The sequence below is a fragment of the Lactuca sativa genome, chromosome 5 (genome assembly GCF_002870075.4).
Source record: "Lactuca sativa cultivar Salinas chromosome 5, Lsat_Salinas_v11, whole genome shotgun sequence".
NCBI classification, from domain to species: Eukaryota; Viridiplantae; Streptophyta; class Magnoliopsida; order Asterales; family Asteraceae; genus Lactuca; species Lactuca sativa.
The window spans coordinates 355,504,517-355,528,975 of NC_056627.2; the positions used below are offsets into that span (position 1 = coordinate 355,504,517).

The 24,459-nt window shown below is 33.9% G+C and overlaps 1 protein-coding gene across 1 annotated transcript; it reads left to right on the forward strand.

The window, feature by feature from the left end:
* Positions 1-12,963: 12,963 nt before the first annotated feature.
* On the forward strand, positions 12,964-18,759 carry LOC111903517 (glutamyl-tRNA(Gln) amidotransferase subunit A, chloroplastic/mitochondrial). The gene is made up of 15 exons (XM_052763773.1): positions 12,964-13,140; positions 13,221-14,132; positions 14,222-14,407; positions 14,538-14,696; positions 15,634-15,715; positions 15,801-15,907; positions 16,027-16,103; positions 16,160-16,236; positions 16,375-16,468; positions 16,571-16,598; positions 16,758-16,862; positions 17,066-17,121; positions 17,529-17,684; positions 17,986-18,337; positions 18,426-18,759. Exons 4-11 carry the CDS (start codon positions 14,557-14,559, stop codon positions 16,759-16,761), a joined length of 609 nt encoding a protein of 202 aa, XP_052619733.1. The 5' UTR covers positions 12,964-13,140; positions 13,221-14,132; positions 14,222-14,407; positions 14,538-14,556; the 3' UTR covers positions 16,762-16,862; positions 17,066-17,121; positions 17,529-17,684; positions 17,986-18,337; positions 18,426-18,759.
* The last annotated feature ends 5,700 nt before the right edge of the window (positions 18,760-24,459 follow it).

The following is a 24,459-nucleotide window of genomic DNA, read 5'->3' on the forward strand; positions in this document are numbered from 1 at the left end:
TTTGTAGAATACGTGGGTCGAAGGCACCAAGGCCGGCTCACTTGTATGTTATAGTATGATGATTGTTTGTGTAATAATCGTCAGTTGTGCATGTATTGCTTGATGCTTTGTGTATGATATTATGTGGTAGTGGTAGGGGTGAAATAGACTCGGTATCCGGTTGAAATAGACCGAAGGGGTAGGTCGGGCACCAAAATATGTCTGAAAACATGTTATGTATGATATTATGTTGTGGTGGTAGGGGTGAAATAGTCCCCATATTTGGTTGGAATAAACCGAAGGGTAGGTCGGACACCCAGATATGCCTGACAATGGTAGGTCGGGCACCCAGATATGCCTGACAAGGGTCGGTCGAGCACCCAGATATGCTCGGCAGTATCCGGTTGAAAGATACTGAAGGGGTAGGTCGGGCACCCAGATATGCCTGATAATATGTTTGCATTATATATGGTATTTGGGGAAGTCACTAAGCTTTGTGCTTACGGTTTTTAGTTTATGTTTCAGGTACTCCGGTTTTCAAATGAAAGAGCTTTGGGCGATCGTAGCGCATACACTTGTGTTTTCCGCAATACGTGATAATGGGATTCAACTCTGATAATTGTGTTACTTAGAAATGCTTTTAAATGTTTGAATCAAGTTACAGTTATGTTTTGATTATGATAAAAATGAAATTTTTATCCTTGATTTTTAGGATGTTACAACTATGCTCCAGTATTTGTTCATATTTATATGCTTATAAAATATTTCTAGATTCTTCAATAATCCCAAGAAATAGTTCAAGCTCTATCAAATAAGGAACAACTAGGTAAGATCATATCAGAAGAAGGGTCCATTTGGTACACAGAGTACACTATTTGGAAAATCCATTTCAAACCCATCACTAGATCTAGCCTTGACATCACTCCCGTAAGTGGATCAATTAGTATTTTGACTTGGAATCACTGATAAATATTATTTATAGATTCATAATAACGACTATGAATATAAGTTACACTTAAAGTGTAGTAAGTGCAACTTAACTTACAGAGTTTCTAGCAAAAAGTCAGAAAGTTCACAAGCAGAACTTCGACTCCGAATACTTCATCTTATCGGGATTTCTAACGTTGTGGCGCCTTGCTAAAGTGCTCAAAGTCTCAAAAATATCGGGACTCGAGATCAAAAAAGTCTCCAAGGAGAAAGATGGGGAATGGTGAGAAATGAGCTAAATTCAGCTCATTCTGCAATAGGTTGTATTCTATTTTCAGGTTTTCAGAGCAGCATAAAAGGAGCAGAGACAACAAATTAAGCCAAACTTAACGTGTATCTTCCCCTAACCATAGATTAACCACAGATGTAAGAGCACGTAGGAGGTCTTTGTTATAGTTGAACCATCTCCACAAAGAACATCCAGAATGTGGTAAACTCTCAACCTGTCTTTCCCACATAAGGTTCCTCCAAGGACATTGTAAATGTCCAATACAATGGGAAGTTTTGAAAATATGGTAGTCGACATTGATGGCGGTGACTTTTATAGTGGTGAACCTATTTGTAAATTAAAATGTAGGTTAATTTGGGTTTTTAATATTGAAGAGCAAAACAAGTTGATTGATTATATATATATATATATATATATATATATATATATATATATATATATATAATATATATATATATATATCAAGGTTGCAAAAATCGTTCGACGGTCGAGTGGTGTTAAGGGATTAATCGGTCTTTGTAGGAATTAATCGGGGACCATAGATTATTAATAAAATATTAAAATTAATCAAATATTAATATATATCTTAAGGAAAACAAGTACTTCAAAATTAGAAAATAAGAAAATTTGTAATTTAAAATTTTGAAAATACGAAAATATGAACATTTGGTATAATATTTGAAATTTTGAAAATTTAAAAATTTTGGAGTAACAAAAAAAGTTGATTTTTTGAATTTTTTTAAAATATTTTTGACCTTTTTTGACTTTTCTCGACTATTTTAACTTTTGTTGACCGATTAATCCCGCCAAGACCGATTAATCCCGCTAAACCCGATTAATCTTAAATTTTCGATTAATACCCTAATCATCGACGGTTGGAGAATGTCAAACGATTAATCGCCGATTTTTGCAACCATGATATATATATATATATATATATATATATATATATATATATATATATATATATATATTCTATGAAAACTGGTTAAGATACTTTACGATATTTTAAAAGTAAAAAAAAAAAAAGAAAAAAAAAGTAAATATAGTATTTAAATTTCAAGCCAGACAAATACAATATTTCTAAGTAAATGTTTCTTTGTTCTAACCGTACGAAATCCATCAATACGTTATCAAGAGGTGTTACATGAATGGTAATGTGTTTTATAAAAAATCATAGGTTCTTCCAACTTTTTTTCTTGACGAAGATAGCCATTGTGTTTTAAATTTGTTGCATGATTGGTCTGTGATTCAAAGGCAAATCTAAGAAAAAAAAAGGTCTTTCCATTTTTGTTCTATTAACAAAAAGTCACCCTTGTTTTTTTGTTTTTATAATTTAATTATTAAAACTGATAAAAACTTACAAAATAATTATTGTAACCGATTAGTGTCGGTTTTAAGGATTAAATTGCAAAACAAAAAAAAAACAAAAAAAAACAAAAAAAAAAAAAACATGGATAACTTTTTCATTAATAAGATTATAGTTTAAGGATTTTTTTAGAGATTTTCTTTTTTATATATACTAAATTTATTTGATGAAAACTTTTATTTATTTATTAAAAAACTCAAAATAAATATAACTTTTTTATTAAAAAACATAATAATGATAATATATATATATATATATATATATATTTCATTTTTGGAAATTTTTGTGATGCTCTTTAATAAATATCATTACTATAATCATAAAGATATCATTTATATTCTATATAATTTAAGAGAACTTTGTTCATTTGTCCCAAGAAGTGTATTTCTAGGCCAAATGTACTTTGAATTTTTAGGTCTTAGATGTAAAATGTTTACCATAAAACTACAACTTATCAAAGATCTTTTCACAATCGAACGACACCTCAGAAAATAAAAGCTTATCAGAGGATATTATTCCTAAATAGAGCTCTATTATACACTAAGTGACCTAGAAACGCACTTCTTAAAACAAATCAACAAAAGTTCGTTTTTATATTCATTGATGCCTCATATTTGTCAATTTTTTCATTTTAACCTTTTCTCATATTTTGCACTCTCTTAGTTGGTATCATTGTCATGAAATCCTTCATATTTTCACATCACCACTATGTCATCACTACCACCCTTTGCCACCAACAACACCATCTTCACCACAAAACACTAATAATAATACTCATTAGAACCATCTCTAACCCACCTTTTGTATTTTCCATCTCTATCACCGTCATCCACCAACTGTTCTTTCTCTTCACAACATGATAAAAAGCTCAAAATAATAAAACTTACCTAAATGTGTAGCATTAATGAATACAAATTCAGACTTAGGACATAACCATATATTTCATGTAACTACGAGGGGATTTTATGGCAATAACCCTAATATAAGATCTATAATAGTTATAAAAAAAAATATGTTAAATACAATAATAGGACTTTTGGTTATTTGTCGTAGGGAGTGTGTTTCTAGACCACATATATCAAAGAGATCTATTTAAGAATTGAGATAATGACTTGAAAGGGTAACAAACTTTCAGTTTTTTTCACAATTAGGCACTAAACTTTTTTTCATTCTCTATTTGCCACTGAACTGCTGAAATTGTTTACATTTTACCCTTATGATCGGTAACAAGCGATCATAAGGGTAAAATGTGAACAGTTTCAATAGTTCAGTGACAAATAGATAATGAAAAAAAGTTAAGTGACTAAACGTGAACAAAGTTGAAAGTTTGTTTCTGTAACGCTCGCAGATCCGGGTTAGTCAATTTAGAGACAATAAGTGTCGAAAACGACTTTTTGGCAAAAGATTATTTATAATAAATAGTCTTAACCAAGTTGTAGAATATGTCTCAAGGTTCCGTACATATAAAGAACGCCGAAATCCGAGTTATAACGAAGAAGTTATGGCCCATCGAAGTTTTATGGCAAAACCGACACGACACCGGGAAGCGTAAATAGTAAATTTACGATGGATCGAATCTTAGCCTTAGAAATCTAAATGAAAGTTGTAGTATACGTTAAACCGAGAACATCCATAAAAAGAACGCCCAAATCTGACTTCGTATGAGGAAGTTATGATTTTTCTAAGATTCGGCTTAGCAGTACACGGCCCGAAACTCGAATTTTAGTTCGAGCGGTTTTTGGCTTACACGACCTAAATTAGAGTTGAAGATCTCATTAATAGGAACTCAACGGTAAAAAGATAGATGAAAACGGAGTCCGTATGAAGAAGTTACGAATTCTTCGTGGTCATTTAACAGTCTAAACGCCTCCTACTGTTAAATTTGAGATCGGTCGAGAATTAGCCGACGGAGTCTAAATGAAAGTTGTAGATCTTGTTTTTACCTTCGCGTTGAAATAAAGAACGTCGAAAACGGAGCTCGTATGCGAGAGTTATGATTTTTCTAAGTTTGAAGGTTGATACGCGATAGGGGTGACGTGGCACCACTAGAATTGGACACGTGGCACCACCAGAAGGCTGCCACATGCCCTAACTCGGCGAGTCCATCAATTAGCACCCTTATAAATAGAGGTGTCGGGTTCCCTCATTTCCTCAACCCTCAACCCTCTTCTTTCTCTCTCTATACTCTCTCTCTAAGCTCCCTAACCCCCCTAAAAGCCTAGGTAAACCCCCCTAGCACCCGAAGGAAGCCCCGAGGCTCCCGAAGCCCCGAGAAAAGAGCCTTTCGGCTTGGGAACGCTGCTCCAGCGAAGCCCGATTTTCGAGAAAACCCGTTGTAAGTGAGCTACGCCTATCCTATCTTTAGTATAGCTTATGTTTCAACATAAAAATGTTATTAGGACCTTATAATAAGTATTTAGGCTATTATTATGGGTTATATAAGTATTGTTTAACGCTTATATAATAGTAATAATAGCTAGACTATTAAGTAGTCTCAGTGAATATTAAACTAAACCCTAGTGGTAATGATACTAGGTTTTGTCGAAGGAAATTGTTTTAAGAGTAACGAAGTGCTGTCATAGTACCGAGTCACCACCTTACCAGGTGAATGCATAGTCCCTTTCATCTTACACATAGATATGAATTATTTTAATATAAATTACGTGCTATGTGTGCATATTGTCTGAATACTTGTTGTCTATGTTGATGAAAGATTTTTATACATGTTTTAAATGATGTAAGTTGTATAAAGTATTTTATATCTACAAAATATGTTGGGTAAAACATGGGTAGATGAATGATGAGGGATAAAAGCTGGAATAGAGGAACATTAGTAGTACGGACCTAGTGCCCTATAAGTATACATTTGCAGCAGTGGACCTAGTATCCTATAGATGAGCACTGGCAGTTGCGCCACAACCCGTAGATGATTTAGATCTACGGTAAATGTCCTAGCAGCTGCGCTCTAAGGACAGTATCGGCAGCTGCGCCTAATAGGGAGCCTTATGACCATGACAGTAGCGTTTAAAGGTCAATACCAGCAGAAGCGCCTCATAGAAAATGTCCCAATTCTGGCAGCTGCGCCTAAGTGATAATATTAGCAGCTGCGCTTGACCAATGTGTCATTGACAACAATGGACTTCATGTTGTTTCCTTAGGATGATCCTTAGGAATGAATGAATGAGAAATAGTTGATTCTTAGGGTAGATCCTTAAGAATAAAGAAGATAATGGGGATGGGTAATTGGGTTGATTGTTTGATTGTTTAAACATAATAATTATATTATTGTGGGTTGAAAACCCTATGTACTCACCGGGTTTCCCAACCTGACCCACTCAGTTTATTTATATCACAGGTGTTGATATGAAGTCACATTACACTGAGAGATTTAAAAGAGACGTAGATCATTAGTGTAAATGAATGTAAGTTCTGTTTATGTTTATGTTTCTGTATTGACGATGACATCCCAAATGTTTTAAAAGTGAATAAAAATATATTTCTTTAGAAATGCTTTGATAACGCGATTATCATGTTTTTCTGGGAACAAATTCCGCAACATTTTTATTAAAAGAGATACTCTGATTTTTATAAAGCATAAACAAAAACGGTCTTTTCTGGCCATGAAAATGGGGATGTCACAGTTTCCCTCTCAAAAAAGTTCAATAACTAAATGTAAACAAACTTTCCTCTTGTATTATGGTTTAGCAAATTATGTATTTTTTTAAATTTTAACAACATTTGTTGATGAAGAAATCTATTAAAAAAACAAAACCCCGAAAAAGGTATAAAAAACGAAACCAACATTATATGTATAAGTATTAGAATAAATTGCAAAAATGGTCCATGTGGTATGCATTTTTGGGGGTTTTAGTCCAAACCCCGACTTATTTGGATTAGTGGTCCTTTTGAGCTAGTTTCATTGCAGATTTGGTCATTCGGTAAACTGAAATGACTGTAATGTCCTTTTGATTTATTTTTTATGTTTTTTATCTATTTAATTTAAATGAAAAATAAAATAGTTAATTAATTTGGGCCCACATCTCTCTCTTTCTCTCTCTCTCTCTCTCTAAAGAAAAAGTCAAAAAAACCCACCCAAATCCATCTTCTTCTTCCCAACCCATCTTCTTCTTCCCCATGTTTTCTACCTCAACTATTATGCAATGAAACCTGTAAATTATTGATGAAGAACTATAAGCTATGCTGGAGTAAAGAAAGATGAATAAATGGGAGTTGGGATCTTACTTGTACGAAGGGGATTTTCGTGTATAGGGAAACCCTCATTGACCCCTAATGGGCTTTCCAATTCCTTACACCTTCGATCCCATTCCATTGTCTCGGTGATGTTTATTGAATAATATTTCGAATTGGAATGGATAAACCATTGATTAGTCCCTAATGCACACGATTTAGTCTCGGCGATGCATATGTTGAGGCATGGAAGCCTTACCCTTCAAAAAGGTAATGGTGTTTGAAGAACACCCAGAAAAATTTCAGACTCATCTCGTTCAAATTTTACCTGGGTAAAGTCGTAATCTTGCAGCTTTACTGGGACCAAATTTCTTTAGGAGTTTTTTATGAGGATAAAACACATTGTAAAAATACAACATGTTCATCATCTTCCCCATCTCATGCACACAGCTGAATCGATTAGGTTCATTATCAGATACAAAATCTCCCCAACAACATTCATTGTTCATTTCACATTATCAGATCATCCCCAATTTTTGATCTCCACAAGTAGATATCTTAGATATCTAAAAAACTCTTTGTTTTGTCTTTTTCTTTGTATCACAATTGACATTCGTATGTTCAAATTTCCCTCATTCACTGAATAATTGGTGAATGTAGTCATTGTTAGATCATGTAGTCAACGTGTTCGATGAAATGCTTATGTGGTTTCTTGCAGTTGCATGAGGTTCTACAAACAACTAAAACATCAAGATGTATGGTCGGAAGGCTTATCAACTCGTTAAAGAATTCACAAACAGCGAATCTAGGCAGCTCACCACGATGAGAGGTCAAAAAATGACGAACATGGGTTATTGATCCAGAGCTCTTGAGTATAGGAAATGTTATTCTTTGAAGCATTTTGTTGAACACCTTGTATGCATGACTCATATCCATTTTTTCTAACATGTTTGTTAAATAGAGAGAGAGAGGGGGGGAGAGAAAGAGGTGGGTCCTTTATTATTATTTTAATTGTTAAAATAAATAAATAAATATTAAATTTTAAGAAAAATGAAAAATAAATACCCGAAGGGTATTATAGTCATTTCAATTTTCAGAGGGACTATTTTCACATACAAACCACTCCAAAATGACCATGAATCCAAAAAACTCGGAGTTTGGACTAAAACCCCAAAAATTTGCATATTACAGTGACCATTTTTTGCAATTTTGGCTAAGTTTTATGTTATAAAACTATGCAATATTATATGTATAAATATTAATTTTGTGTTATAAAATTATGCAACATATAAATTGACATAAATTAAACCATATACATTGTTTATAAAAAAAAATACATACGTACATTGATACATTATATATATATATATATATATATATATATATATATATATATATATATATATATATATATATATATATATATAGGAAAAAAAACCACAACGCCACGTTTTATCTAAACTTTAGAAAGCCCACAAAAAATTGAGAATGCAATGCTATAAAGTAAAAACTAAGAAACCCTATTAACACATCTGATTGCCCGTAGTTCCTTGTTAATGGCACAAGTCATTCATGAAACCCTTGCTCCCCATCACCTTATTTTTTTGACCGAGCCTGCATCTCGCCCATCTCGTCTCTGAGGTATCACTGTTACTGTGTGAACATTCCGCTCTATCTCTCCGTATGCTATTGACTTTCTATTTGATTGTGTTTTCTTTATTAAAGGAATAAGATATATGAAAAGCTTTGTCTTTTTCAGCTATTTTAAGTATTGTGAAGGTAGAAAGCTAGAAGGTTCTAGTTTTTATCAGGATTACTTTTCTTTTTTGCTATAATGTGTTGTGATTTGTGAATACTGAAATTATGAAGATACTTCTTATTTATACCTCTTTTATAATTTTATTTACATAATCAAAATATGAGTTAATATGTTCATAATAGTTTACGAGGTTTCTTGCTTTAGATTTCTTTTTATGTGTGTTGTTTTGAGCATGTGTGTCATTTGTGTTGTACAAAAGAAAAAACTCTTCAAATACAACGAATGAAGATGTACAAATTTGTTTTGAAAAACATAAAAACTAGTACCGAATAAATATATAATATAGCATTTTTCCTTATTTTGGATAAGATTTGACCTGTTAATTCTATAGTTTACGAAGCTACTTAAATTATTTTCCCAATGCAAAACCCGATAATATTAATATTCACACTAGATTTGAAATAAAACCAAACTAGTAGTGTATTTCATTAAGATATCTCAACAATGAAGTTCTTTTATTAATTGGGTTCAAAAAAATGTATTCTTAAAAATATTTGGAAAATGAAAGGATATTGGGCGGCGTTAAAAGCTTTGTCATCTTGGCCCCCTAGTTTAGATGTTCGTGTTCCGCCCCTGTATAAAGTCAACCATAAAGCATCACAAATTAATTACCAGTTAAACAAATATATTTGTTAACAATTATTCTCAAACATTCTAACAGAATACATTTATATAAATAAATTCTAATAGAATACATTACAGAATTCAAGTGCTGTGATTAAATACAGAATTCAAGAGTTGTGACTGAATACATAATTCAATAGTTGTGATTGAATCATCAACACACATCTGCATTCATTCCCCGTCAGGAATTCAAGAAACAAACACACCTTTGCAATATCGATTTAGAAATATGAACACCAATTTTGACTTTTTCGAAACAAACTCCAACTTATGATTGTGAAGTGCAAGTTGTATCAGAATATTTCTTCAATCGAATAGAAATAGAACATTGAAGAAATCAAATTTAATAAGATGATGAACACAATCTCGATCTTGAATCAAAATCGAGATAAATTCTAGACGACTTGATAAAATCAGTTTGATTTTGTCGATCATAGATGTCGAAAGAAACTTGCCAAATCAATTTTATCGCAAGAAACTAGATCATTGAGGTAGAAATACTCAACCGATTATCCGATGACATCGCTAATGGCCCTCCTATCTATGACGATTTCGACGCCCTTGTTCGTCCTTTTCCCTCTATGTGAATGTTTCCGTGTTTCTTTGGATTCATTGATCTGATTTCTGGTATTGAATAGGAAATGGAGGAGCGAGAGAAACTGGTGAAGCATAATAGGGATGTATACCTGTTGACGAGTCTTGATAGGATTTAATGGCGCCGATGTAGACACACCTATCTTTGTTGATCGGCTGAAGCCATTGGTGGCCGATTTGAGTTCGAGGAAAGGGAATACTCGAAGATATAAGACACGATGCAAGAGAGAGACGAGGTCAAAAATATTGATTTTATTTCCTTAATTGTAAGATTTCAATTAAATGATTCCTTAATTAAAAAGTACAAAAGGTCTAAAATGTCGTTAAATGATTTATTTAATTGTTTATTATTTCTTGAATTCGCATTGGTACATTTAGGAACACAATAGTTGCTAGCAACATTTGAACCTATATATATATATATATATATATATATATATATATATATATATATATATATATATATATATATATATATATATATACACATATATACACACACTCCATGTATTGACATACATCATATTACTATATTTACTATCAAAAAAGATATCGAAAATAAAAGTCAAGTTGTTTAGAATTTAGACATTTTTAATTTATCTGGAGAATTGATTTATATTTGAGATTGTATTTTCTTAGAAAGTTTGAATAATTATTGAAATTATGATTATTTAACTAGATATATAGAGTTAGGTAAAATAGTTAACAATTTTATGAAGTGTGGCGCCCAAACCACCACATCCATATTACCTTTACAAAAATATTTTTTTTAGAAAAAAATAGCTATATATTCAACAATTAAAACAACGGTATTTTTTTCTTTCAAAAAAGTCACTCATAATTTTAAAATGTTTTAGAAAAAAACAATTCATATCTAAATAACTATTTTAAAAAAATAAAGTTTTAAATTTTTTTTTCTTCAGAATACATCCTAATTTCTGACCATGAAACACAATTTCTTAATAGTTATGGGTGAGAATGGTTTATTTTTTTGTTAAACCAAAATCAGATTGGAAATTTTGATTTTTTATTTTAGAAAATACCAAACCATTGGTTTTTTATTTCGGTTTCGGTTTTTCGTTTTTTTTAATATATTTTTTGGGGTTTTGTTTTTTTATTTAATAGATTTCTTCATCGACAAATGTTGTTAGAATTTAACAAAAATAAATAATTTGCTAAAACATAATACAAGAGGAAGTTTGTTTACATTTAGTCATTGAATTTTTTTTAGGGGGAAACGAACTTTCGACTTTGTTCACATTTAGTCACTAAACTTTTTTGCTTTATCTATTTGTCACTGAACTATTGAAATTCTTCACATTTTACCCTTATGACCGGTTATTATCGGTCATAAGGGTAAAATATGAACAGTTTTAATAGTTCGGTGAGAACGAAAAAAAATTTAGTGAACAAAGTTGATGTAACATCCCGAAATCAGGTATATCTCCTTCGCCCTTCTTCTTTCCCTAAGTTGTCAAATTTAACCCTTGAAATATTTTATGGCAATTGAGTACGCTGGGCGTACTGGTGAGTACGCTGCGCGTACTCATGAGCGTGTTCTTGACGCGGAGGCTACCCAGTGCGCTGGGCGTACCATAGTGTACGCTGCGCGTACTGGGTTCAGATTGAAACCCTATTTGTGGGGGTGAGCCCTATAAAAGGAACATATTGGCCTCACTTTTAGCCACCATTTTCAGAGAGTGAAACCCTAAGAGTGCCAACCCTCAATCTAGAGCTTGTGTGTGTGTGTTTGAGCTTGATAGTGTTCTTGTGTGCCTTTGAAGAGAAGAAGGTGTCATTAAAGAAGCTAAAGTTGGAGTGCAAGCTGTGGATCTGAGCTTTTCAGAGGTTGAAGCATCACTAGGAGGTAAAAAGCTCAAAGCTTTCTTGACCTTTTTGGATTTGTGCATTATGGGCCATTTTTAGAGTTTTTGTCCCAAAGGTGGAGACTTTATGAGTAAAGGAGCTCCATAGACCTTGATCTCCCCTTTTCAGTGTATTTTGTGTTTTAGATCCATAAAAATCCAATCTTGGATGTAAACCATGCATGAGTTGTGAGTTCCTTAGTGAAGAAAATGGTGTGTTTTGGGAGATGATGACCTTTACAGCCATGCAAAGGCGTAAAGTCTTCGACTTTATGGATTAGGAGGCTATAGGGGGTCTAGATCTGTATTTTGAGCCAAGGTCCTAACTGATTAAGATCTTAAGTGAGATAATAGTGAAACTGGGACGTACGCTGAGCGTAAATCCCAGTACGCGGGGCGTAGGGTTCAAACAGCCTGATATCAGCATAGTAGTCGAGTACGCCCAGCGTAGGGATCTGGTATGCGTCGCGTACTCCTTAGGGTTAACTTTTGTTGACTTTTTGGGTTTAGTCAACAAGTGGACCTTTAGGCCATTAGAGGGGTAGAATGGTCTTTTACCCTTCTGAGTGAGTATAGGAAGGGACTAGTCTAGCCTTTGAGAGACGTTTATAATTAGAAGTGAATTTTGTATGTATTTAGGCGGAGGCTAGATCAGTGTTTCAAGTTCGAGATCGTCCAAGTTTACCTGAGGTGAGTCTTCTCACTATACATTACCTAGGGTGGTATCTATGTTTGTACTGGAAGGTCATGCGTGTTTGGTTGATATTATGTGTGTTTGTGATTATGTATGTTATGTGTTATTTTGACTGGACCGGAGGATCCAACGATTTCCGAGGCCAGAGGGTCCTCAACCAAACCGGACCGGAGGGTCCAACTAGCTAGACCGGACCAGAGGGTCCAACAAGCTACGGGACTGGAGGGTCCAACTGAGACACATTGACCAGAGGGTCGTGCTGGGTATAGCCTCGAGTGGCAAATTATTGTATGTGATATTTTAGGAAACACACTAAGCATTCATGCTTATCGTCACTACTAGAAAATAGACCTTTAATGACGCGCTTTTTACGACGCGCGCTGATTAATGATACGCAAAAGGGCGTGCCCTTAAAATAGTGTCATCTCTCCAAAAAATTTAAGGATTTACGTCATGCATTATTGCGTGCCCTTAATTTAGTGTCTCAAGAAAAAAAATTAAAAACACAGAGGGCGCTTTATCTTAAACGTGCGTCATCTGTACCTGTCGCTTTATAATTTTAATGAAACGCGCTTTTAGTAGACAAGGGGGAAACGAAATCCCCAAATTTTTGAAAACCCGCCTTGTTTTTTCTATCTTCTATCTATTTTTCATCCTTGCAATCCACTCTCCCCTCTCTGATACTCTCTCCTCTAGATCTCCCTTCATTCTCTACCTCCCGTCTCTCTGTAAACCTCGAAGGTGAATCGTAATTGATCTGTGAGGTCTCCTTCTTTTTCTTTGTTTTCTCAGGTACAACATCATCCCAATCCATTAACCCCTTTAATTTTTCATTAAAAAACCCTAATTGACTTGGCAAGTTCATGAACTAGATGTAGCACATTCCAAACTGGGGATTTAACCAAACCCAATAGAGCCATTGACAGAATCTTTGAATTCGGTCAACAAGGACTCTCTGTAATCATGCAGCTTTCTTCACAAGGGATCGCTCCAGGTCTTCAATCTATCAATCTACAATGGCCATTGTCAAGTTACATCGAATCAAGATCTAGGGTTTCAAATGCTTCAAGTTCTTCCCAAATAACTTCCCCTCTCAAGACGATTTTCCTCAATTTTCTATCGAACTTGGTAGCTGTTGAATCGGTGTGTATCGCTGTCAAGAACCTGCCTCGAGATCTGTTGCATTTATGAATGAGGAAGATTTGGTAAGGCAACTCACTCGATCTTCTACCTCTCTCGTGTTTTCAACACATAAAACACAGACAAACCTTGAAGAGAAATTTCAAGCTTTTGAATAAGAATCCTCAAAAACCATCGTGATTTCAAATGAAACCACTCCCCTAGATTCCAAACGCTTCTTCTCTGTCGATAGCACATAAAATCTAGGTTTTCTTTTGTTTCTATCGACCAAAGACTTTCAATGGAGAAGACAAAACCTGGAAAGAAAGATTCAGATGCCTAGAAATTCAAGGGCATAAACAAAGTTTTTAGATATATATCATCTCTCTCTCTCTTGCTTCATCTACTCTGTTTTTATTGTGTTCTTCTGATATGATAATCAACAATCTTGTTGCTCTATAAGAGAGTCGATTCAAGTGACCAAAGGGATGGTGACCAATTATATTGGGATATTCAAAACCTTTTGTTTGGTAACACTTCACCTGACTACTTACCCTTTGAGTTTAGGGCTCTAAAAGTTTCTTTTGAGGCTTTTTGTACATTTCTGCTGGTGGTGATGGAGTTGGTAACAGCAATGGAGCTTCACGAGCACTTGTAAAGGATAGGTTTGTCTTTTCAACTATCTATTATATCTATAAAAAATAATTAAAAATTTGGTTGATATATAAACTGAAATGTGGTGGTTTAACATTAGGTTGAAGATCTTCAATGGTCATTTTGAAGAGCTTCATCAAAGACAATCTCAGCGGAAAATTTTTTATTGATTACAGACGGTGCTATCCAACTGAAAAAATAAACGAAACCCTAGTTCCTCTTAAACTCAATTTCGCGTCCTAGAAGTTATCACGATGTTATTGGCAGCTGAAACCAGTTCTGTGAAGTAAGTTGTTTGCTTCAATTGCATATCTTTTTGGTTTCAAAGTAACTTAGTTAGGTTGGATTTTACGTTTTGTTTTAGAGTATATGTTAATCACGCTTTGATTTGTTTCTGTATATTGTCTGCGGTGTAGTTGAAAAGCTAGTGTGAAAATGGAGGAAGAAGCCATGGAAGGGGATGACAGGGATGTAATGTTGGCATGCATAATATCGGGAACCCTTTTCTCTTTCTTGGGGTTGGCTTCTTTTGTGATACTTTGGGCTGTTAATTGGCAGCCATGGCGGATATACAGGTACTTCTTCCTTATTTCCTGTTTTGTTAACCAAAAGCTGAAAGGGGCGGCACTACCACCTGAGATTGGCGGCAGAGCAACAACACTGCCCTCCATAACCGCCTGAATCTTCTGTGCGTACTCTTGTAGTTGCTGCAAAACAGCTACACAAAACAAATTCATCAGAAAAAACAAAAAGTGATTTAAAATTCAAAACAACCACCACCACCTGCCGCCTCCACCACCACCATACCTGGAAGTAAGTCAATAGACGGTCTGTGTTCTTTGACCCATTGGTAACTCTATTCAAGAGTCCACCTTCTGCTCTTCATTAAGTATGCCATAACAACAGCGGGTGACATGTGAAAAAAAATACAAAAATGTTTTTTCATGGATTATAATATGAGTGATTTATTATATTAGAATGATATTTAGTAAGATATGAAGTGATACAATAAAAATGTGTCATGTTTTTGTATGAATTTTAATTTGGAAAAAAAAAACCACGAAATAATAGTGATTTTGCAGAAAGAGATTACATGTTTGTCGTTATGGGTTCTCATTTGAAGCAATGGGGAATTCAATAGCTTTCTTTGACTACTGTTTCTTTATCAGTGGTCTACGAGGTCACCTCATGTTATATTCTTCAGCTAAACAGAACTTGAAAGTTAAAAATAGGAAGATTTGGAAATTGGGTATATAAGTATATAACATTACATTTTGAACCTCTTAAATGTTCAACCATAAGTAGGAAACTTTTGATTAACATGCCTTAAGTTATTAATCAGTTGGTTTCAATTTGTTCATTAGCAGTAATTATGGCTGGAACTGCTCTTATTTTGGTTATTTGTTTCCTTATTTCTTTAGTGCAGAAGGATGACATGATTCTTGATTCATTGGTGCTTCCACCAATAAATGGTAGAAATATGACCTGGTTCATTTAATTTTGTGAGTTCAGAACATGGTCACTCTATACTGTGACATTATTTGTGCGTGATGCTGACAATTTTCGAACCAAGGCATGCGAAAGAGGGTTTCAAGTGAGTTTTTCATCAATAAAGTAGCTTGTTTGTCACTGTGATTGAACAATCACTCCAAATCTGAGCCAAGGCATGTGTAAGAAAGCTTGATGGCTTCTCCCAACAAGGGTTCATGGATGAAGCTTATAAGCTATACTATGTTCTTGCTTCATTCGAATCTTCTTCAAACTTGTCTCGTTATGATGGTATTAGGTAATATATAGAATCTTGTTTTTCTTCAAATGTAGATATGAAACCTATTAAAAATATAAAGATTGGTAGGAGAAAAGCAGAATAATAGGTTGCTAACATCATTTTTTTATAATTTCCAGATATGGTAACCAAATTGTTTCTGATGAGCTAAGTTCCCTTTACGGGGGTTCACGTGCTAATGGCTTAGGTCCAGAGGTATGAAAGGAAAACTAAATAAAGGGCAAAGTTGTAAAATATTAGGATTTAAAATTTTAAAAAGGAGGATTTTGATGGGGACATATGCCCTTTCAGCAGGTTATTATGATGCCTATTACAAGCGAGCTCAGCAGGTAACTTTACTTGGTGTTCTGTTTGTTACACAAGCTTCCTAGGGTTTTTTTATGATTAGAACGAAAAGGGCAATTATGTCTTTTTCACATACAAGAAATCATTGAGTAAACAGTAAACAGTAAATTATGGTGATTTAGGTGAGAACTGTAGTCCAGAAAAGCTTCAAGGCAGCATTAGATGAACATGATATTCTAATTTCACCTGCAGCTCCATCTGCAGCATATAAAATTGGTAATTTTCCACATCATCATTTTGTTTCTTGATGTGAAAACAATCATCTCAATTCATAACCAGTGTTTGTTTATTTATATGTTATGTTTATATTATTTACAGGTGAAAAGAAAAATGATCCATTGGCAATGTATGCAGGGGATATCATGACTGAAAGTCCTTATAAGCTTTGTTTTTAAAATGCTATATTTTTTTCCTTTTGTGTTATTCTTGATGCAATAATTTGTTTTTTATTATTTTTTTTCTGAATATTGTTTTGGCTTTTTGGTTTTCATTTGTGAAATTAAAGGTGAATTTCAACTTGGCTGGATTGCATGTATTGGTTTTGCCATGTGGATTTGTCCAAAATGGCCTTCCTGTTGGTGTTCAAATGATAGGGGCTGCTTTTGATGAGGTGGGAATAATTTCTTGATATATAAAGTTTGTTGCTTTTCTAGACAGGTTTAGACTAAATGACCATTTTACCCTAACATTCCAAAAAACAAATTTTATAATATTCATCAATTTTAACTTAAGAGGATTTAGACAGTAGAAAAGAATGGAAAAATAGGTAAAAAGATGCCTTGACATATTCATCAATCTTATTTATATTACTAGATTTTTGCAGGAAAAATTGCTGAGAGTGGGCCATATCATTGAACAAACGCTTCAAGGTTGCTCCTTTATCCCACAACTGATAGCAGATGAATTTAAATTCTAGAAAAATTGATCATAATATAAGTCATGAATTGTATTATTTTTTTGGTGAATTATGAGTAAGAATGATAGTCCGGAAAGAGGGTATCAAAAGGTAGTAATATTCTTGTAGTCAATTTCCTTTGAACTCAGATTCTTTTGCTGAATAAACTATGTGTTCATTCATAAGTTGGAGTTAGAAGTTATGTTTTTTGATGTGATGTTTTTAGTGTGTACTTGAAATGGACAAAAGTCAGTGTAAGAATTACAAGAATGATTTCTACATCTATCTAAAATAAGTCAATAACATACAAAAAAAACATAAATGAATGTCATTTGTTGTGTATCCATATAGTATTTACATGCTTACCCAACTGTGTTGCAGTTTTACCAAATTGGTCATTGCAAATATGGAGAATCTTGCAGATTCAATCACTCCAAATCTGAGCCTGGAAACTCTCTCCAGCGACTTAACATTCTCGGTTTTCCAGAAAGATTGGTGATTACAAATTTATCCTTGTATAGCTTTTCATACAAAGAGGTTCAATTTATGCTTTGCTCACTACTTTGTAAGTTATTAAAGTATACTTCATATATCAATGGTGAAATCAGCATGACAGGAGGCATTTCATGTATTTTTTTTTAACATACATGTTAATGGTAACGTGTCTAAGGCTGTGTTTTGTCTTTAATTGTTCCCAATTTCGCTTTTTAATATTTCTGCTTAAACATGAAATTTCGAGGCCTTAAACTTATTGTATTGTAATCTAGGTTTTCTTTGACATTTATATGTTTTACCTTCTTATTGTGGGATTCTTAAATCATTTTGTAATTTTTTCTAGATAATCAAAAAAGAAAATATGATTCTCATGGAAGATATGAGTAGAGATCTGCAAGTTCAGCATGGCAAATTTTAGTATTTTATTTCACCTTCAATATTTTATATTTTAGAATTCAGTTAGTAAGTGTCATGATTTGGGATATTTTAATAATTTCAGTTGGCATTTTGATGAGGCGGTAACTACACATTGTGAACTTTTCATAGCTAGATGTACAAACACAACTGAATATTTTGCAAGCCGGAAAGTGATCGGAGAAAGTTGGTTGCACTTAAGTTCATTGAAGCAGTAACTCTTTTATATACAGCTGATCCAAGTGTCTCTTCTGAACCACCTGAAGATAAAACTTCTGGAGGTATTTATCCTCCACTATCAATAAGTTATTTGTTCTTTTGCATGGTTATTGAGTATTGATGATGTTTTTTGTCTGATTACTTGTGCAGTAGAGATGCCATATGAATTTAACACAACATGGCTTCATAGAGGGGGTCCCATACTTAATGTTAGTGATTTATCAATTGAATCAAGTAGGAACTTAGGTTTGTTGCTTGATCAACTAAGGTATCAAGCTGTGAAGTTACTAAGCAATATGGTGGTTATTATGCTAATCAAGAGGTATCTGGTCTTTGCCATTCAAATATATATGCTATAGTGCTTTCTATATTAGTAATTTCTCATTATGATGTGTTGTTGTCACAACTAGAAATTTTGTGTCATGTAATCTATACACTCAAGTAAAATGTTGAATCAAAAACTTAAAAGCATGTGTGATACTTACTCTAAGACAACAGAATTTTAATCAAATACACCATACAAGTGTTACAAATAGTCAATAAGCAATTGGAAACCATAGAAGTTCTTGTTTAGGTCCATTTTGGACTAGGACTTCCTTATTGGACCCATTGGGCCAATAAGCCTCCAATTTGACTATCATGGGATTAGAACCTTTTAATGGGCTCTAATTGGACCCACATTAATTTATTTCAACATTTTGGGCCATATTGGGCCTAGAATGAAATAAATTAAATATTATGAATCATAATTAACTCAAACTAGCCCAACAAAGTGTAAAAATCATATTATATTTTTTTTGGGTCAAAAATCATCCAACTTAACTCCTATATGGGCTTAGGGGCAATAAAGCCCAAAAACTCTTTTTCCCTTCCATATTCTCGGCCCAAGGCCCAAATCCAAGAAGAGAAGAGGGGTTTGACTTTCTCATGCCACCTCACTTTTGCATGGGGGATATCCAAGCCTTCTACACTCAAAACATCCATACAATCTCATTCTTCCATGCAAACATCACCTCAAGGTCTCTTCTTCTCTCTCTCCCTCTCCCTTCTTGTTTCGTCCGAGAGTAACCCGCACACATACACCTCACAAACTCTCTCTAAATTACTCAAGAAATCATCCCCTCTCTCCATTCCAAAAATCTCGAAAATTTGGCTTGAAGCCTAAGGATCATCATAAAGAAATTCATCATCTAAGGTAAGTTAATGTTTAACTTATGATCTAACTCCCTCCACTTCATTAAAATCTCTTCTAAATTCATTCACTCTTATGATCTTGCATCCTAGAGGTCGAAATCTTCATCAAAGGGTGCTAAGGCCAAAAATCACTTCATTTCTTCCATCTTTTCTCCAAAAACCAAAACCACACCCTAAGGTGAGCTTCATACTCCCTATTTTCGGTTTTTATAAGTTTTTTGGGGGGGGGGAATACAAGCAAATGTGTAGATCTATATGTATTTGTATGCCTTGTATGATTTCTATGCTTATATGTGTGTTTTTGTGTGATTATGATGTTGGATCTAGACATAAGCCCCTAAAAATCGAGATATACTTTATGTTAAATGATACTAGCATCAAATATATTGCTGCATACAAAGTATTTCAAGAAAAATAGCTAAGTGGCTTAATAACATCTTCTTTGGGCTAAAAACTAAATTTTTGGACACAAAATGTTAAAAATATAAAGTTAAAGGGCCCAAAATGACATATTACGAATTCTGATGGATGAGAAGAGTCAAAACAGTTTCAATAAAATATTTTCTGGAAATATACTCATTTGGAGGATTAAAAATATAAATTTCAAGCTTAATGGGCTAAAAATGACATTTTCGGCCCAATAGGGCCCAATATGCAAAATTTCTGTTTTGGAGGGCTGAAACTGTGTTTTTCGGTAAAACAGTGGACTATTAGTGTTCTAAGTCCTTTTCAAAGGTTAAAAATGCTTTTCATAATTAAAAAGGACCAAAGTTGCAAAAAATTTCCAATTTGGACCAAAAATGTAAAAATTGCAAAAAAGAGGGGTTACAACCGAGAAAACTGTATTTTCAGGGACTAAAACTGTTTTCAACTAAAAATTTGCTGAAAAATATCAATTTCAATAAGTTTTGATGTTAAAATGCCAAGAAAAATGGTTTAAGGACTAAACCGGAAATTTATTTATTCAAAGGGTTGAAAAAGTAAATTTACAACATAAAGAGGGGCTGTAACAGAAAATTTTCAATGTTAATTCAATACATCCGTTGTGATCAAATATTGACACTACGACTACCGACGAATTACAATACACAACAACACCAAAAATCGTTATCAAACGAATTGATTCGGTCTCGAATCAATAACAATTCCGAAACTACTAACACGACGACAACTCGATTCATACACGGAAAATTTGGGAATTCAATACACACGTGAGAGTGCACAGACGTCGATACACCATCTTTGGACCCAAAAGTGTAAAATCTTGTTTGTTGGGCCTAGCTAGCCCAATGACCTGATCTTTAGGCCCGAAGACATCAACCTTACGAGTTGTTGGGTCTTACATGATCCAACACAGCGTAAAAGGGCTTTCAATGGCAAACGTGTTGTTGGTCCCCAAGGGTCCTTCGGTACTGCTAGCAAAGTCGAGATTTCTCCAATGCGAGTTGGGCTAAGGGCCCTTCGCATTCACTATAGCCTTGAACGACGTAGGGAATTACCGGGGGCTTCGCACCTTCTTTTTCCTCTCGGTCGTGGGACTACATGAGTCCGGGGGTTGGATTATGTGAATAAGTGTGACCGACGCCTAAGGGATCGTTTGTACGGTTGTCAACTGGTCGTTTTCATTTACGTAAGTTACAACAATTCACAACCCACTGTTAATCCAAGGTCTCCGGAGCTCAACGAATACACCTGTCGCAACGAAGTAACAACACATAAACTAATTAAAGTAGAGTGATAGGAAAACGTCGGGTTTTCCTAGGGTTTTCAGTTAATACACTTTTGAACTACATACCGAGTTTTACAAATCGTATTCTTACATTTATAGAAACAAACAAGCATACTTATGGATCTTCACACTTTTTATACTAAGCTCTTTTCAGAAAATATCGGATTTTCTGGTGGTTTTCAAACAATACAAAACATTGGATTTCAAACATTACTTATGAACTCACCAACATTTCATATGTTGACGTTTTTCAAAATACTTGTATTCTCAGGTAACAGATAAAGTGAAGAAAGGATTGTACTCTATGATGTTTTGCGGTTGTTTAATTAACAATGAACAATTTATTTTTGGGCATGTAATATTTTGAGGCAATGTAATGGATGTAAACACTATCAGTTGTAATATTTAAATGTTGGTGATGAATGATGTTATGTTTCATGTATATTCATTGTGATGGTATTCAATTGAGTCACAACAGCCCCCGGACGTTTCTGCCGTCTGGTTCGGGGGTGTGACAGGTTGGTATCAGAGCTCTGTTTATAGTGAACTAGCATATCTAACCATACATTGATATGCAACTATAAACCAAAAGAGGGACTAACATAACTCTGAACAAAACAAGTAAAATACAATGATAAAACACCTCTGCTTGCATTAGGGATAAGGAACATAACGTCGAACCAAACAATATAATGCTAGTATCTCGGTTAAATCAGGACTGTTCTTAGGGGTACCAAAGAGTGGATGTAGCCTGATCAACTACATTCTCTCCAAAGTATAACTAACACACGTTCTGATGAGATCGTGATAGCTAGGGAACCTAAAACTATACCCCTTTATCACCAAAAAGAGAACGCTTGTTTAGTTTGTACAATAGTTGTAGCATCCTAGGAATAATGTTAGCATATTTACATACTCGCGCAGACATCATGGCTGGTTTTCATCACCCTGGAGACCCTTATTTCCCTAATCAGGGGAATAACGGATGGTTAGAGGAAGAGCCTGAGGAAGACCCCGAAGAGGAATCTGACGGGGAACCGGAGGCTGGAGATGAAGGCGAGCCTGCCGAACCTGAAGAAGACGAAGAGAATTTCGAAGAGGAACCCGATGACAGCGAAGGGGATGATTCGGACGTAGAGTCCAAAGTCATCAACCCCCCTTACCCGATCAGGGTGCCTGCTTACCGTGTGGGCCCTACTGGCCCTACCCCTCCTTGGGGTATTGATCTTTGGAGATGGAGCAGACAGCAGGGACAGCGACCTCCGTTCGGCATGTCACGCGAGTTCTTTGACCTGAGGGACGGAGGACCGGCCGACCAAGCCCTATCGGTCATGGTGAGACGCTTACGGAACACCGGCGATCTTGCTCAGGGCACTGCTGATCAGATACGCCAGCTGTGGACTAGGGTCGAGCGTGCGGAACAGGAGACACGTGACGTCCTTCGGGAGTTTCACATGGGGCAGGTAAGGTGTGAGTCTCGACTCCAGGACACAGAACGATTGGTGGCCCGTCTTCAGGGAGCATCCACATCCTCGGCACCACCTCCGGACGCAGCTCATCGCGGTTAGGGATAGACTTATCTTAGTAGGTCGTTAGGAACTATGCTATGTACCCCGACTCTATGTTTAAGTGACTACACGACTCTATGTTTAAGTGACTTGATACGCATTGCGTGTCGTAAGCGCGCGTCGTAAATGCGCGTCGTCTCTCTTTATGACAGGGCCTTCCTTGACGCGCATTTGCGCGTCGTCTGAGCCTTTTATGACACGCAATGAGCGTCGTAAAAGGTTGTTTTTCTAGTAGTGTGTGTTACGTGTTATGTGTTTCAGGTACCTTAGAGGATCGTGGGAAGGCACTAGCATGATTGTACACACACTTTTGATTTGGAGCAGTATTTGTGGATCCTAGAATTGAACAACTGTTTTGAAAATTTGTTAATTGTTTAATTTGGAAATTTAATGATGAGACGTATGTTTTATGAATATTAAAAATGAAAAAAAAAATTGGTTTGAAATTTCTTGTTGTTACAGTTGAAAGTTTATTACCATTTCAATTCATTACCTTAAGAATTATATCTAGATAAAATCTTTATGACTGTGATAATAAAATTTTTAAAGATCACAAAAAAATCCTAAAAATTATATATAAATGATCATTATTGTGTTTTTTAATAAAAAAAAAATACGAGTTTTTTAATAAAAGAGATGTGGATAGCATCTTTATTTATGTTTTTTAATAAATAAATATAAGTTTTTTTCAAATTAATTTGGTATATATATATATATATATATATATATATATATATATATATATATATATATATATATATATATATATATATATATATAAATTCATCAAAGCTTTAAATTTTAACCTTATTAACAAAAAAAAAGCATATATATATATATATATATATATATATATATATATATATATATATATATATATATATATATATATATATATATATATAGCTAGGTAAATATGTTTATCACATTTATTATGTGCTAGAATACACTAATAAAAATTTTATAAAAATTAAATAATTGTTTAATTAAGTAAAGATAAATATTAAATGATTTCCATAATTGTTTGTATATTAAATGATATCCATGATTATAATTCTTTTTTTACGGAAACAATATATATTTTTCATTAATGTCAGCAATAACATTCTTTCAAAATGAATTCGCATCTAGGTTTTTATTTATGAGTTCGTTTTTTGTTTCAGGATCAGACACTTAAAATACACTCACATTCTGCAAGAATACACTCTCTTTATTTTGGATACGAATTTATTCTTAAAAAATATTATTGATGATGTTAATGACGAATTTAATTAATTTCCATAAAAATGAATTATAAGTATGAATATCATTTATTATGCATTTAATTTTTACTTAATTTTTATTGGTGCACACAATAGATGAAAGAAACATTTGAACCTCTCTCTCTCTCTCTCTCTCTCTCTCTCTCTCTCTATATATATATATATATATATATATATATATATATATATATATATATATATATATATATATATATATATATATAGTAATTTTACTCTTAAAACCAACACTTTCAGGGTATTATAATAATTGTTTTGCAAGTGTTTACTTAATTTTTATTGGTACATTGTAGCACACAATAGATGAAAAAAACATCTGAATCTCTCTCTCTCTCTCTCTCTCTCTCTCTCTCTATATATATATATATATATATATATATATATATATATATATATATATATATACATATATA

Bases quoted from the DNA above. Each gene is read 5' to 3' on its own strand.
- LOC111903517 (XM_052763773.1), top strand. From the start codon at position 14,557: ATGGAGGAAGAAGCCATGGAAGGGGATGACAGGGATGTAATGTTGGCA. The intron at 14,697-15,633 runs GTACTTCTTCCT...TTGTGAGTTCAG, and splicing joins CAGCCATGGCGGATATACAG to AACATGGTCACTCTATACTG. The intron at 16,237-16,374 runs GTAACTTTACTT...ATGGTGATTTAG, and splicing joins ATTACAAGCGAGCTCAGCAG to GTGAGAACTGTAGTCCAGAA.